At 42.0% G+C, this 16298-nt stretch overlaps 1 protein-coding gene across 2 annotated transcripts in view; it reads left to right on the top strand.

The window, feature by feature from the left end:
• Window positions 1–10854: 10854 nt before the first annotated feature.
• The window catches only part of SHROOM3 (shroom family member 3), a 151540-nt gene continuing 146096 nt past the window's right edge, over window positions 10855–16298 (top strand). For both annotated transcript variants that reach the window (XM_054824665.1, XM_054824664.1), the window contains exon 1: window positions 10855–11444. In XM_054824665.1, the coding sequence (XP_054680640.1) occupies window positions 11280–11444 (165 nt within the window). In that variant the 5' untranslated portion in view covers window positions 10855–11279. The remainder of the gene's footprint in view (window positions 11445–16298) is intronic.

The raw sequence follows: 16298 nt of genomic DNA, 5'->3' as shown, positions 1-16298 counted from the left end.
TACGCTAGGCATATTGGCACTTGGTAAAGATTCCTCATGACTCAAAGAACGTATCACTGATTCCACTGGAAATTTGGTGGCTTCTTCGTGGAGTTTCAGAGCCTCTTTTGTTTGTCTTTCCAGTGCCTCCCTGCAGAATAGCACATAGAAACATTTGCTGAAAAGGCAGGACTGAATACAGAAGAGTATCCAACTGCACTGCATCACAAATGCAACTTGAATGACCTAAAGAAGCAAAATCAAACAATTTCTTTGGTAACAGTGTTGTATTTTACTGGTTTGCACTTATATTTGGCAACACAGTTCCACATCTTCAACTCCTGCAGCTCCAGTGTAGTCACCTAAACTATTGTGTTTTGCCACTAGCAGGCACAATGTATAAAAGTCCAAACAAGTAAAGTAACACTTCATCTAACAAACAAAACTAAATTGGTTTGTCTTCTGAAAAGGGATTTCCTTTTATTTCCACATTTTTTCTCCTAGCTGGCCAATAAAATGCTACCTGACAGCAAACTCCAACTCTATGGTCAGTCGAACCCACAGAAATCTGCCAAATACTTCATTTGCAGGTATAATAAGAAACACCTCAGAAAACTTGTAGAATCATGGAAGTGTTTGCTTATATAAAACCTCGAGCACAGAAGAAAGGAAACCTGTGCAGATTCACATCATCTTATTTTACTGGAATTGATCAGGCAACAGATCATTTCATACATTCCTGGGGCAGGGGGAGAATGTGTGTGTGCAAAGAAAGTAGACAGATAAGGAAAAAAATAAAAGGCAAGAGGAATTTTTCTGACCAAAAGAGAAGAAATCCAGTCTAAGTGAGAGTAATAGGCAAGTTTTGGCAGTTCACCTACTAAGCTGTAAACGGAAGAAAGCTAAGAGGAAACATGAAGAAAAAATAGTTGAGGGACAAAGAGGAATTGGAAATTATGGAAAAAATATTTTAAGTGCAAGTCTACAGGTGAGGGAGGAATATGAGATCAGCAAGGAGAGCAGCTCCCTGTCATTTAGCGTCAGTACTGTTGTGTGTGCATAGCAGGACTGTGACATTACAAATGCGAACACACGCAGCTGATTTGTGTCGACACAGCAATGCACTTGTTATGCTGCCTCTCTGCATTTGTATTAAAGCACCCTGATAAACCTGGCTTTTCATTCTGTAACATTACTGATAAAAAAACATTAGAGGACACAGATGCAAACACAGCTGCAGAGCAGGGGGGAAAGCATCCTGAGGCGTCTGTTACGCTGAAAGTGGGAAGAAGGGGCATCGGCTACAGGCAAGGGTGGAGGTTCTATCAACACTGCCCTGTGATTGCAGAGTATAACCTAATTGCATAAAAATATTAAAATAATGACTAGACAAATCCCCAGGACTAATAAATTTGACAGCTGGGACAGACATTCAGATTCATGAAGTTTTTACATTCTAATTCCCTGGACACTGAGACACTGAGGTATACTAAGCAAAAATATCACTTTTTCCTGACCATTTTTCTATGCATCTGCCACTAAACACTGTTGCAATAAGCACAGTGGTGAGACGATACTTCACCTTGATCCATCAGAGTCTGAGTAAATCAAAGCTTTAGAAAGAAAAATATCATCCCCATTCTTTGTTTGGGAGCAACTTTCAAATACTAGATACACGACTGTATATAAAAATCATTCAATCCAAGCACCACCTTCTGGGAAAAAAAGAAAAATCACTCAAAACAGTAAAATCACTGAATTTCACAAGTATCACTTTTCCAATGCTGAATGATTCTGAATCTATTAGTACGCAGAATCTTGGACTCCTGCAAGTTCATTATCAAAGGACAGTTCTATATCCTGCTATTTGTGCAGAAATCTCATTGGCAGCAGGAAGAACTCATTCCACAGTGGACAGAACTGAAGCTATTATTTTGACACACAAATTACAAGTGTAATTTATCCTTCACCGTAGAGTGCCTTGGGCACCCATAGCCTTAACTTTTGTGTTCACGTCTTTCCTGGCACATTAGTATAACAGACTACACCTCGGGAATGTCTTGGCTTCCATTTTCAGTGAGTGTGCTATTCACTGTAATGACAGATAGCAGGTACAGGAATTCCTCTAATAACAAAAACTGTGTCTTACCTTAATTCCTGGATATTCTTGCTCATTGTAACAGCACCTGTGAAAAAAAAATCTGTCCTTATTTTTAATATATTAAGAATCAACTTTATGTAATAAAAAATGAATTTTGCCCATCTAATTTTAATGTTGCAGGAGGAATTAAAGGATATTGAGGAAGACAGTTTCCCTCCTTTTTGAAGTCTTACACTTTGTTTTGTCACGATGAACACAGATGCAGGCTTCTGTAAGTACTTGCTAGCATCACTTGTTAGTTTTGCAACAACAATTAAGTGGCAAATCATACACACTACCACTTTCCCACAATGTTTCCAGATACAGAATTCTTCTAGAAGAAACACTGAAGACGAGATTTCTATAAACATCTGCCTTGATCTCATATACAAATGTTATCTATCCCACCTGCTTGATTAAAGCCAAATGGACTTTTTCCTTACAAATGTTCTTTTGGAGGTACTCCCTAAAGAAAAGAAAAATTGAAATCTGGAGTGAGCCCACAGTGGGCAAGTCTAAACTTGTACATCTTAACTTTTGGGAGCGTGATTGCTATGAATAGTCCTTGGGGGACAAGTCTGTGAACCTGTGTGCCTCCTAAGGGCATGTAATGGAGAAAAGTGGAGCCCTTTATCCCAGACCACAATCCCGAGTACCAGAAACAACACTTCCTTAAGATGAAAACACTGCCTCCAACCCTCCTATTGCAGCCTTTGAAAGTTCAACAGCACCACGACGACAGGACCATTTTTCCCAAACCGCGACGGACCCCGTCACTCCCCCGGCCGCGTTTTCCGTGCGGCAAAGGAGGGCGAGCCCGGCGACGGCTGCGTCCGGCGGATCTCCCCGGCGGCGACAATGGCGCGGGCCCGGCCGAGAGCCCACACAACGTCCGCCGCATGCGGCCACCTGCCTCTCCGTGGCGAGAAACGAGGGAGACCCTGAGCGCCTCGACCGACCTCTAGCGACTGCGCAAGTCTGCGCCGAAGTCCCTCTATAAACCCTCCACAGCTCCACTGCGAGGGACTTTTTACCTCATCAGGGTGCGCACTCGCTATTGCCTCTCTAGAAAGGCTGCTCCCTCACGGTGAGAACCGCCTCGCCCCTTCTCCGGCCTCCTACCCGGGAAGGGGCCTTCCCGCGGCTGCGACCCGATCCTCCGGGAGCCGCCCGCCTCATCTCAGTGCGGGCTCGGGGAAGCTGCGGTGTGGAAGACAGCCCGGGAGCCGTCCCCGCTCCGTACCCCCGCCGGCGCTCAGCCCCAAAATGGCCGCTCACGTGTGCCCCCCTCAGGCTGTGGGGACAGGAGTTAAGGCGGCCTCACGGCCGCTGGATTACGATGGCAGGTGATAGAATGATGTCGTGTTTGAGACTGGAGATAAAAATCCTCTCATACGGGGTAGGGGAGGGCCTAGGTCCTCACGGTATGTGGCCAGCAAAGTAGCACATTTGGAGGAGTGACCGTGAGCTGACTGAGGGCAGAAATTGGGGCGAGGAGGCTTCCTCCTGCCAGAGAAAAGGCCAGAGGGCCAAAAGCATATTCCCAAAAATCCAGTTCAGAAATAAAAATTACAATATTTTGATTTTTAACAGCAGTCTCTTCAGAGATGAAATAGTTCTGAATTCCCAAAGGTCTGACTGATATTTTCAATTTTCAGTGAGAGAGTGGGTGCAGAGTCAAAGAGAAAATCGCTTTATTTCAGCAAAGAAAATGATGTGGCTGACTCTCCCATTTTGGATCTTGATTTCAGGAGTGAACACACAGACATCAACAGGCTGTCCATCTTTTCCAGTTATTCAAAATAACAGCCAACAGCTTATACCAGACATCCCATGTTACAAGTTTCCAGGAACAGGGGTGTGAACTGGGCCCAAAACAAAATCATCAGGGAGCTGGAGAACTTAAGTCGGAGCAAACTCAGGAGACAGACAAATATGTTTATATATTTAAATACCTGACTGAGAAGAAAAACACATAACCATTCCTCAATGGAGCACACACCATTTTAATTTACAAGAGGAAAAACCCCGTTCATCTAGTGCTAAAGACAAACCTGAAGACAAAGGAAGAAAAGTGGTTTTACGTGGACTACTTCAGACTGAGGGAAGAAAAGTAAGAATTAACCAGCTGAAAACAGATCTCTGGCCTCCACTCTCCTGCCTGCACCCCGCTCCAGAGCTGTCAGTGCATCAGCAGCAAAAAACACATGCAGAGGATAGAAAACAGCTCGAGGAAAGAGAGACTTTCTATTGCAGCACTGAAAAGATGTATTTTTCTTCTATCCACAGAGAAAAGAGGCAAAGGAGTTTATAGGTAAATATGCTATGCAATATCCTGAAGCCAGATTTCAATGCTCGAACAGTCTCAAACAAAGCATGAAAACTCATCTGGGAGGCAGCCTGCACCTACCTCTGACAGACACCGGTGAGGTTTGTTTCTCCTGTATTTTGGACGGTATCTCCTCGCTGTGGGGCCGGGAAAGGAGGGGGATGTGGATCGTTTCACATTCGCTCCTGCCTTTGCTGTGCTGCGGGCTGCCCATCCCGCCGCCAAAGCCGTTGGGAGCCACCTGCCCCTGACCCCAGTGCCTTGGCCCGACTCGGTAGCCTTGGGAACAAACTCCTCCTCTGGAGCCGATCATGTGCATGAGGGGGAGCCAGTAAACGCCGCATCCAGTGTTTGATTTCTCTGCAAAATGTCATTCAAAGACCGGTTTCAGCGGGAAACTTGATAGCTTTTTCCCATCAGGGCTGTGGCTGGGTGCTTTCTACGGAGCATTACCTTTCCTGGCAGCAGGTACCTTTTTTGTCTGGTGTTTTGTGGGAGCTCGGGTCCTGAGCACCCCGGCCTCTTTGCTGCTTCCCACTGCCACTCCTGAAACATCAATTACAACCTAAGGACAGAATGATTCTTAGGATGTAATTCCTGAATAACTTTTCTCCTATTTTGGGAACGAATATCTCTGGTTCACCAGCAAGATGCAATTATTCTTGTGTTTAAAATAATTCCTCCTGCAGAGAGGAGTATGAGCTGTTCCAGGGGATATGAGCTTGTTCAAGGGGATATATTGCCTTGAAAGGAAGGCAATAGAGTAATTTATGCCAGCAGAGGCTCTACTTCTAAAATACCTGGGCCATACACACCAGCCATTTCAGATTTAGTTAAAGGCCTTAATAATGGCTTTAACTGTTAAATAATCGTCTTATTTTTTAGGGGAAAAAAAAAACCCCACAGGAAATTAATCTGTCTGAACCTCCTGTGTTTCTTCATATGCCACATATTAAACATAAATGTCTACAGAATTTGCCCTGCTCTTTACGGGATGAACTCAGACACAGGGCTGTGTCATCACAGCTTGCCGCGATGTCCGGCCTTACAATAAGAACATCTGCCTCAGGTGACTTCAGCTGTAATCCATCTTGCAAGAAACAATTGCAAGAAATAGCTTGGTACAGAAACCTCCGATCTCAGCAGATAAGTAGAGTACGTCTAAAAGCTGTCCAATCGTGTACGTAGCCAGATAAGATAGAGATAAATACTACACAACTGTTCAATTAAATGAGGTGATGGCTGCCCTGAGCATTTTGTGCTTCCCTTTTTTTTTAAAGTGTGTAACTAGGTCCCAATAAGGGAAACCCCTTTAGCTATTGCATAATACTACTGGCTAATTGCAGGTAATCATGGAATCTTTTATTAATTTAGTGTTAGAATGAGGACTTGTCTTTGATGTCCCTGATTTTATGCATCTTGATAAGTTACTCCATTCAGAGTGCAAAATGGCCGTTTCTCTGGAAGGGCTTATTGTAATATATAGAAAATAAAGGATTGTTATTGCTGACGTGGCCTCAACATTGTTACAGTTATAATGCCTGTATAACAACAACTGATATGTTGTAAGGTTCTGATGTTTTTGATTCCCGATTCCTGATTTGGACTCTTGTTTCAGAAGGGTGATTCTCCATGCATTACATCAGATAGGTGAAAATTCAGATGCAGAGAGAAAATCTGCAATTCTGAATTCAGATATCCTGAATTCACCTCCTCAGTTGTGACAGCACTTGTGCTCTCCTTAGAGGGACGAATCTGTTCTTCACCTTGGCTTGTTGCTTTTCAGTTTGCTTTGAGTAACGGAGGGACCCAGAGCTATTTTGTGCCAGAGGCAATATTACATGGAGAGGCTTTTTTATGTTCACCAAAGAAAATTCTTTCTTTTCAGACTTCAAGAACAAGTGCCTTTTCCAACACAAAAAGGACACAGATTCACGGATTTTGCAGCTTACTTCTGTTTCTCAGCTTTGTACTTTCACTCTCAGATCTCTATCTTTCCCTTTCTCTGTCTGATTTTCTTATTTTACCTCAGTCCTGTGCGGAAAAGCAGGCTTATTCTGTGGCCTGGAAGGAAGATGAACTCAAAGCCAGCCTGGAATCTGAGCAGAGCTTCCCTGTGTAGCCCTAGGAATGTCCCTCTAGAAACAAATTTTGAACATTGGTAGTTGATTGCAATCCCTTTGAGGCCACACAGAGTCTTAACGTGTGTTCTTTCCTGTAATTTCTTCCTTTAGATGCAAGACTAACATTTTACAGAGTTGAGTGGATGGATATGTTACAGGCAGCTCAAGCTGATTGGAGGTAAGTATAGAAAAGCCATATTTTCTATTTACTTGTTTCAATTTTTTATATAATAAACGTTCAGGGGAATTGTTACGCCAAGAAGGAATGATTAACTTCTTAAAGGATCCTGGGCTGATTCAAGAGGCTTGTGTCTTTTGACACTTGTGTTTTGTTCCGTCCTACTGCGGATTTAGGTGAATGGCTTCAGGACTCAGGGGGAGAGGAAGAAGCTGGGACAGCCACTGGTGCTTGAAAGCCATCTATTATTATTTAAAATTCCTGAAGCTCTTCAGCTTATGCAGAGCCCTGTTTGGAAGAAAAAGAGAAGTTGTTCTGTGATAAAACCAGTGAGCTAGGGAAAAGAAGCACGACTTTCATTTTTCAGCCTTTTCATGCTTCGTGTATGACCATGAGCGAGTCACCCATTCCCTCTGTATCTGTGCAAGGTAGCAAGACCCACATTTATATACTCTTTTGTCCACCTTGCCAATTTAAAATATAAATTCTCTTGAACAGGCCTGTTGCAAGCGTTTTCCTCGCTCAGTTTGTGCACAACTAGAAATACAAAAGACTGCAGGAGCAAATGTTGGGTGATCAGTGCCCCCTCCTCATCCTGAACTTTCTGTTGAACTGCTTGTAATGACAATTTTCTGCCAAACACGACACACTGGGTAATAAGTTGCACTTCTGCTCTTCTGACGTCCAACTCTGAGTCATTTTGGCACGTTACTCCTCCTCAGAAGTCCCTTCGGTACAGATGAGGTCTGCTTTATTTTATAAAACTTCTCTTTAGAGATAAGTTGTGAATTTGCTCCCTCTGAACTTACAGGATATAACTAAACAGCAGGTAGATTTGAACGAAACACAATGTTTAATTCCCCAGCCAAAAAGGCAGTAACAGATGTGTACAAAATTCAGGAGCTGACTTTCCTTTCTTTGATTTCTAGGTTTACCTTTAATCTGACCTAATGACTTGCCAGCTCTGGGACCCAGGTAAGATCAGTAACACCACTCTGAATACTTAGTAAAGATTCTGCTTCTGGGAAAAGCATAGCAAATGCCTATTCACTCAACTGTGACATGTTTGCATTTAAATCAATCAGATGGGGGCAGTATTGCTCTGATGAACTTCATTTGCAAAAGAAACTTGGAGTATTTGAAGGAATTTAGGAAAAGTTAGAGCAGCCGCCAGCAAGGAGGCAGTGCCTTTATTGATGATAAATGTAGAGTTTGATTGTGAACTCTGAAAAGTGAAATAAATGGTAATTTTTCCTGCTTTTGCAGTGTAGTACTTGACAATTGAGGGAAAGAGTTCTGACATGGCTGTATTCCAAATCTATTTTCTCTTACACTGAAACCATGCAAAATTTTAATTCAAATATATTATTCTGTGTGGACAGCACTTTTCTGAACCCAGGTCTGTTCTACTGCACCCCAACAGAGAGTATCTCAGCTCTGTCCTGAGAGGAACTCCTTGTGGAAGAATTCCTTTCTTGTAGCAAACAGTGCTGAGATACTTGTGCTGAGGTTCTTGCCAGAGGCAAGATGAGAAAAAAAGGTTTGCATTTAATACTTTGAAATGTTTATATGTAGGTGAATGGCGAATATTGCTTTAATTGTATTTCAGATTTCAGCACTGAAATCTAAAATTCTCAGAAGAATTAGTTCACAGCTGAAGCACAGCAACGCTCATCTGCATGTTGTTAATCCCACTTTCTTCATCAATAGTTGCTGTATGTTATTAAGTTATCTTTCACTGGTTTTGTTTGCATTGCGTCTGGCAGGAAGTTAAATCCCACGTGTGTGGGCTGGAGTTGCTGCTATCTCTAGTGTTCCGAAAAGCCTTTGATTTCTGTGGGCACCGCCAAGAGGTTAGCATTGCGAGGATGGCCCAGACAGTTTTCTCGATGAGAAATGTCTGAGTAACACACACAGGAACTTGGTTCTATGAGCACCTGGCAGATTTTTAACTCCTGTGGAATAAGAGTCTGCTGGGAAAGCAGCACAGTACCTGGCAGCCCTTTTTGGGTGATTGATCAAACTTTTTTTCTTAGCTGGTCACGGGTCTCTGATATATGCAGGCACCTATATGTGACCTTTTAAGAGCTGGATTAACAGTATGAAGGACTAGCAAATCTGGATGTAGTACAGGGAGAAAATTATGTGCTTGCAATGGTGACAAATTTAATGGAGTTATTGGCAAAAATTATGTTGGATTCAGCACCTGAAATGAACTGCAGTGCTGGAGTAGAAGGAAAACCGCACCTCAGAAATTATGTTGATAACTGTTAATCAACAACGACTGTCGGCACAATGAGAAACATAGCTCTCACTGAAATTCTAGTGTCTGCAGACATTAGGTGTAGTGACCAACATTTTGTATTGGAAGTTGATATAATCCAAAGAAGTGCCTTTGGCTCGTTAACCAGACTGGCATGTTCTTACACAGTCTTAAATGGTCCCAATGGCTATGGATAGGAGGATGTATGACGCCAAGAGACAGCTCCCGGAGCCTTAGCCTGTCTCTAGAAGGCCTGTGTAGGGACAGAAATTAATTGCTCTTTGTGGTGACTTGGAATGAGGGGTTTTACAGTGAAACATTAGGAGTCTGAAACTACAGAAATCTGATTTGAGTCAGGCTAAAGGGTGAACTCTGGATAAAAGCAACCTGTGAGCCTGACCAGGATGTGAAGCTAATGAAAACTCAGCCCCTGGGAGGGAAGCAGAGGGGACAAAGCTCAATATAAGCAAGGATTGAGGATCATCTACCATGAAAAATAAAGGGAGGGGCCTCTTTTCTGCATTCCTCTTCATGGCTATTGGTAATGAGAGCTGGGGCACATGGGGCAAATAGAAGGCTCTGGGGAAACTCTAGCATCTTAAAAGGAGTGGGCATGAACAAATGCAAAGTTTTCTGGTTTTAGTCTTGTAGCTCCAAAGCTTTTCCCCCACCGTTCACTATGGGTTTCTTAACACAAGACCTTCAGAACTTTCAAAGCCTGAAGGAGAAAAAATGCACATCCCAGGCACTACAAGATCAAAACTGCAAGCACCTTAGAGGTGCAGGCACTACTATTTGTTTATTCAGCTATGCCAGCAGGAAAGGGAGTGGTCTGTGGGCTATGTTCTCTCTCATCCTGTTCAAGGGCCGATAAAAACCAGAATTTTTTTTAAACACCTTCCGTGATATATGCTCTCGACACCTGTTTAAGCGGTGAGTCAAATGGCTAAGCCTACATTTATATATGCAAGAACAGATGCACCCACATCGATAAGCTCTACAATAGTCATTGGTGACTGCCCACATTAATAAAAGTATCCTAAGTTCTTAGTGCTATTTATTATTCCATTTATTGGGAAAGCATTGAACTTTTATGACAAAGTAAATGGGGGAAAGAAATATGTCCAGGGAAGCTGGTAGGCTCCACGCAGAGGAAAAGCACTTTATGAGAGCAAAATTATTAGCAGTGCTCCACTGGGCTGATTTGGCACAGGTCCATTGTACTTTCAGCAACTGGCAGTTTGGATTGTTACAATTCCTTACCAAGTACAATAGAAAGATGGTGGCTTCCCGGGGCATAATAAAAGGGTGAGCACCAGCTCTTGCACACTGCATTTTATAATTGTATGCTTGATGTGCACAATTGGGCAGCACTGCCTTACTTGCCTTAATCCATCTCTCTCTCTCTCTCTCTCACTTCCTCACCCACCCTCATAGCAGCAGTAGCTGCTGCAGCTTTGGCAGATCATCGGGGAGAGCACAGAAAATTAAAAGAGCTCAGCTATCGTCTTAACATTTTTCCCAAAGGATTAATTTCAGCTGCTTCTCCAGTTCTCCTGATAGACTTTTTTGTGCTTTTAAATCCAATAAGTATGGAGTTATTTCACATTTTAAAGCCCTCTAAATAGTTTTAGGAATGGACTTTCTCTCCCCTCCTCCCCCCAGCCTTTTTTTTTTTTTTTTGACAAGTCAGAAAATTGTGAAGTAAGCGGACAGAGTAACTGAGAACGCGAGAGGGAGAAGACGCTTCCATTCTTTTAGTGCAGTGGGCTGAGGCAAAAAGGCCATTGTAATGGTAAATCGTATGCAGAAAGGAAGAAAAGACTGATAATCAATCACAAATGAAGCATTCGTTTGGATTTTGGCAATTTGCTGGCCAGGGGCTTTTAAATCTATAAACTTTTTTTTTCTTTTTTTTTGCCCACATCTTTAAAAGCACAAGTTTGATATGCCAAAGACAGGAAGATAAATCTCTACAAAGCTATCATGGCCAGAATACCTGGGAATGGGGAAAGCACAGTCCTGAAACGCCAGTAAAACCTCAAAGTTCTGAAGGAGAAACAGCATGCTGAAATGTTGGTGGGAAACATTTTTAACCCATCACCTTGGACTCCAGCTCTGAAGAAAAAATTTCCGTCTCAGACTCTTCTCGTTTCACATGTTCAGGGATGACTTGTGGTGGGCTTCCGGGGAGTTTAATTTGCAGCTTCGTTGTTCTGTGATTGCCCGAGTGGGTTTTGTATTTGTCTGAGTATGTGATAGGACAGATGAGGATGTTAGACAATATTAACACCAGCATATCATCTTCAGAGTCCAGCATTACCCATAAAGGAAGATATATCTACCTGGAGGCACTGCTTCAAGGAGGCGCTCCATGGGGATTCACACTGAAAGGCGGACTGGAGCACGGGGAGCCATTAATCATCTCAAAGGTATTTTTCTCATTTTAAATGAAATGCAAACAAGTTAGGAGTGGTGCCTGATTTAAAGGGCAAGAGTTGTAAAATAAAACTGAAATGTTACATTTGACGCTGTATTTGGCTTGGTTTTGAAAACGGTTGAGCACCTATTCAAGTCAGTAGGTTTGCTCAGGAGCTACGTATTTGAGCAATACATGAGAGCTCTCGGCATTGTTTAACTATCAAAGTGCAGGTTTTGTCCCACAGGAAGTATCTTGGCTTGCAGAAATTGGCCCTATTTACTTCACCACTATGAATTGGAGCGAGCAGGGGACTCTCATGAGGTGATCTTGTGTCATGAAGTCATAGCATATTTGAGCATGTTCAGTAATTCATCACTACCTCTTCTGTAGAGAAAAGAAAGTGCTTTAAGTCACATGATGTGATGTTAGCTAATTAGAAGTGTGTGCAGGGAAACAGAATAATAAATACTTGTACCTATTTGGTATGTATATATATTATGCTACGTTAGCGGTTTTCTCACCCTACATACTCCTTACTAAATATCTATTAAGTATGGTACGCCTTGAAGTTCTTTGTTATTTTAATTATTCATGATTGAGGGAACTAGTAGCATAGCTTACAAGGATATTTTGAGGGGGAAAAAATGGGAGAAGGAGTTCCTCACTCTCATCAGAACTGGGCTATTAAAAGTACCCAGGTACCTCAAGATGCAAATGCTAAAGACAACAGATTTTCAAAAGGATCAAATTTAATCTATGAATATCTAAAATATGTTTGACCTATGGCCCTAAAACTGGTTTGAAAATAGGATTTACATAATTCTGAAATTTTACCTGTAGTGTCTCTTAACCATATTTCTCTTCTGCGTCATCTGTCTGGTGCGTTCTGCTTGTTTATAGTATGCATTTATATAGCGAGCTGCTCGGTGCATATACGTACTTATGTCTAATCTTACTCCTTCATGTAAACTGGGATGTATATGGGGAATTCAAAGGATCAGAACCAATGTCGGCTAAAAGAAAATGCTGATACTCCAAATCAATGTTATTCAAATCCTGCAACTCACTGTGCAAACACATTCACATGAAGACTGTCAGTCACTTGAATAGGTCACCTGAAAGAAATTATTTGTAATTAGCGCAGCTACATGTTGAAAGTAAAAAAGGGGGACTTCCCTAAAAGTTCTTTCATCATAAAGGAATTTTCGGAATTTCACATAATCCTCTATCCCTTCTTGGGGATAGTTTGGCTTTGCCACATAAAGCAAAACTAGCCTCACCAAAATGGTGTTATATTTTTTCATTTTATAAACATGAGGGACTAACACTTCAGTCGGGTTGTTCACTTTTATTGGTAGTTTTCTGCATTTGTGAGGAAAAAGTTTCTTTTTGCTTTGACATTCTTCTGTGAGGTAAAAAGCACCACCCTCCCTTTTTCTTTTCTTTTTTTTTTTTTTTTAATTGGGGGCAGGGAGGCAGAGAGGAAGAGAGATGGCTCTGGCTGCTGAACATTAATTAATCTATGGGATTTGGTTTCCACAACAACCAGGCCCCTTAATGTCAAACATGCCTGGAGTGTGCAGAGCGCCACTGGGAGCTGTATGACTTGTGCCTGCCTTCTGTGAAACAACACTGCAAAAATGTGGCGGGGTTTTTTTGGTTGGGTTGGGTTTTTTTTTAAATTGCAGCTACTGTGTGGTTTGTGCTATCAATGTTGGTATTTCATTGCTTTGCTCGTGCATCAGTGATGCAGAGCTGGAGAACAGCTTGCATGTGAAAGCTGCTTTTTTTAATTCATGCAGCACCTATAGTTGCTTCCTGGTTTCCAGTTTCAGCTGAGAAATTCCTTGTGTTTCAATTCACTATGTGCTCTTCATAATTAATTGCATATTAGTCATTTAGCTAATTCAGTATTCTTCTTCTGATTATATTGTGAAGTAATGAGGAACTGGAGGGAAATGATAAACTGAATCATGTTACAGGTTAAATTCTGTACTTGCACAAGAGTGCTTACAGAATCATAAAATGGTTTGGGTTGCAAGACACCATTAAAGATCGCACTACTCATGCAGGTACGCACTAGGAATGATCAATAACAGTTCTAAATAATATTACCTATAAATACAGAAAACATGGGTGTCAGGCTTTCTTTTCTGATTATTCATAATTAAGGTAGGAGTTTTATTTCTGTTGCGGCTCCCTATTCTGTTTTGGCAAATACATTATATTTATGTCCACGTAACTGTCTGTTTGCATTGACAGAGTGGTGTTAAATGGCCTTAGTGTAAATAAAAATGTAGATTTCTGCAAATATTTAAGCTGGTACCCATGAAAGCTTGCGACGTGGCTTGAAACAGTCTAAGTAACATTGATGTATTGTTACAGCATACTAGACAGATAGCAAAATCTGTTTGAATGCAATAGTTCTTTCTAGCCATGAGGAACTGATGGTCACTTGGGACCCACAAGGATTGGCTTGTCTCGGCTTCAGACCAAAGGCTGTGATAGAAGTTAAAAACCAAGCTGAGTTAATTTACAAAAGGCTCAGATGCACGAAAACTGGTTCTCGCAGCCCTGTGCAGTCCTTTGGAAAGACAGATTTTCTCACCAATAATATGCCAGGAAGTTACCCCAAAGCAATGGGAGCACCACTTGGGAGTGTAAACTGCAAAAACCAGACCTATATTCTCAGCTGGTAGAAGGTGCTGTTTTAGAGATCTGATTACCATAGTGTTAATATCGCCTTCAAAATAAGAACAAGTTAGTTACTGCCTTTCAGCAAATGTCCCTTTGCTGTATAGACATATCGCTGTGCTTCTGGTGCAACAAGACACACTGATTTCTCAGTGTGTGTGTGATTGAGTGCACAGATAGGCACACTTACAGTGAAACACACTTGTAAATGCTTTGCTGAATCAGCCATGATGCTCAGCACATCACGCAACCAAGTCTAAATCAACTTGTCAGAAATGTTGGTTGTGCAGCTAACATGAATTTAGGTAGTTAAAACAGATTTTTTTATGCTAACGCTGTTCTTTTTTCCTGTGGAAAGACAAACCTATGCTGAAGCAGTTCCATGACAGCTAATTCAAAGTCTTCAACACAGGTCTCTTCATAATGTTTTGCTGGAGGTGAGGACAGACCGTAAACAGGTTTATTACATCCAACCCACATTTTTCCCTCTCCACAAAGGAAGCTGCTTTGACATTCCCTCTAGTCAACTTTTTTCTATCTTCTTTCTGGACTGACTGTATACAACTCATCACATGAAGGCTGTAGAGGACATTTAAAAGAACATACTGATTTTCAATGAAAAGAAATTTGGAAATGCTGACAGTGTGTCAGCAAAATGGAAAGTTGGTGTGTTGACTGTCCCAGAGCAGTACTTAGACATCTTGTCTTCTGGAGCTGCCTGTTGGGCCACAGCACTTTAGGATTGTCCTGGTCTGCCACCTAAGCACAAGCTTGTGAGGAAGCCTCAGAAATAAGCTTTGTGGAATCTTCCCAACATTAATTTTTGTTATACCAGAAGGAAAGGAATGGAAGAATGGGCAAAAAGTAGTCAGTTGCACGTTCCTTTTCTGCTGCACCTCAAGGGAAGTCCAAAAATCAGTACCTAAATTAGCACCAGAATGTCACTGGTTAGCAATGGGACAGTGTCCAAAAAAGATGAATCATAGCCTGCAAATTAACAAAATGTATTTTCCCTTTTGTCTTGATTCTATGGTATAAACCTGTTGTAAATGAGGGGTGTAGGTGAGAGTTTGAAAGGGAGCTATGGTCGTAACATACTTCCTGGGGAAGAATTTCTCATTTATATGAGCTTAGAGAATAGCGGTCAATCAAATTATTTACTTAGAACTGTTCACAGTTTCTCCCCGTGTCTTCAAATAAATAAATGTCTTCTGGAGGTGAAGAGGAAAAAGAGGTTGGTGGCAGGAGTAAAGGGTCCCTCTAGAACGAGCATGTTATGCTAATTTTTTCACAGCTGAGAGAACTTTGCAAGTTTGTAAACCTCAAAGAATCCAGCCTACGTCTCCAGAAACGTGCTACTCATGGTTATCAAATACTCCTTTGGCAAGAAAGTTCTCAAGGTTTTAATTACTTTCTTTTTTTTAAACGTGACAGTTTTCTTATTCTGTCCAGTAGTGTTTAAAAGGTAACTTGGTGTCATAAATGTGTCACTGGTACTTCAGAAACAGTACAAGTCAAATCCCCTGTAGTGACTTCCACTTCTCTGTTTTCAGATCTTGGCTCATATAGAATTATAGAATAGTTTGGGTTGGAAAGGACCTCTAAAGGTCATCTAATCCAACCCCCCTGCAGCGAGCAGCGATATCTTCAACTGGATCAGGTTGCTCAGAGCCCCGTCCAACCTAACCTTGAATGTTTCCAGGGATGGGGCATCAAGATTTAAACAAGAGCAAAATCCCATCAGTATGGAAACTGACGGCTTTCAAAGTTTGTCATTCATTCCCAGTTAGGGACTCAGATTCACTTCAGAATACCCTAGCTCTCAGGGCACATCTCCTGGCCATCTGAGATACAGACTTACACATCTGATTTGCTTGATGTGGGATTTTACGTGGCAGAGAATCCTTTCTGTTCAAGCTCTTCCAAAAGTGAATTCTTCTTGGCGATTCAGGAAGGTGGTTCAAACCTTGGTCTCCAGGATCCCAAAGCTGTAACTTGATGACCGGTTATTTTGGGGAAAGTACCTCCAGCTCTGTTGAAGCTATTTCCTTTTGTATAAATAGAGCAAGAGACCCTGCCTGGACAGCTGGTAGCTGGGGGACACCCTGCGGTCATGCAGGACAGACAGCAACCTCAGGCTGAGCCTCAGCTTCCTGGTAGGAGCTTCCAT

This window comes from Grus americana, chromosome 4, assembly GCF_028858705.1.
Source record: "Grus americana isolate bGruAme1 chromosome 4, bGruAme1.mat, whole genome shotgun sequence".
Taxonomy (NCBI): domain Eukaryota; kingdom Metazoa; phylum Chordata; class Aves; order Gruiformes; family Gruidae; genus Grus; species Grus americana.
Note: the sequence above shows the minus strand (reverse complement) of the source record. Positions and strands in the feature narration are given on the sequence as shown.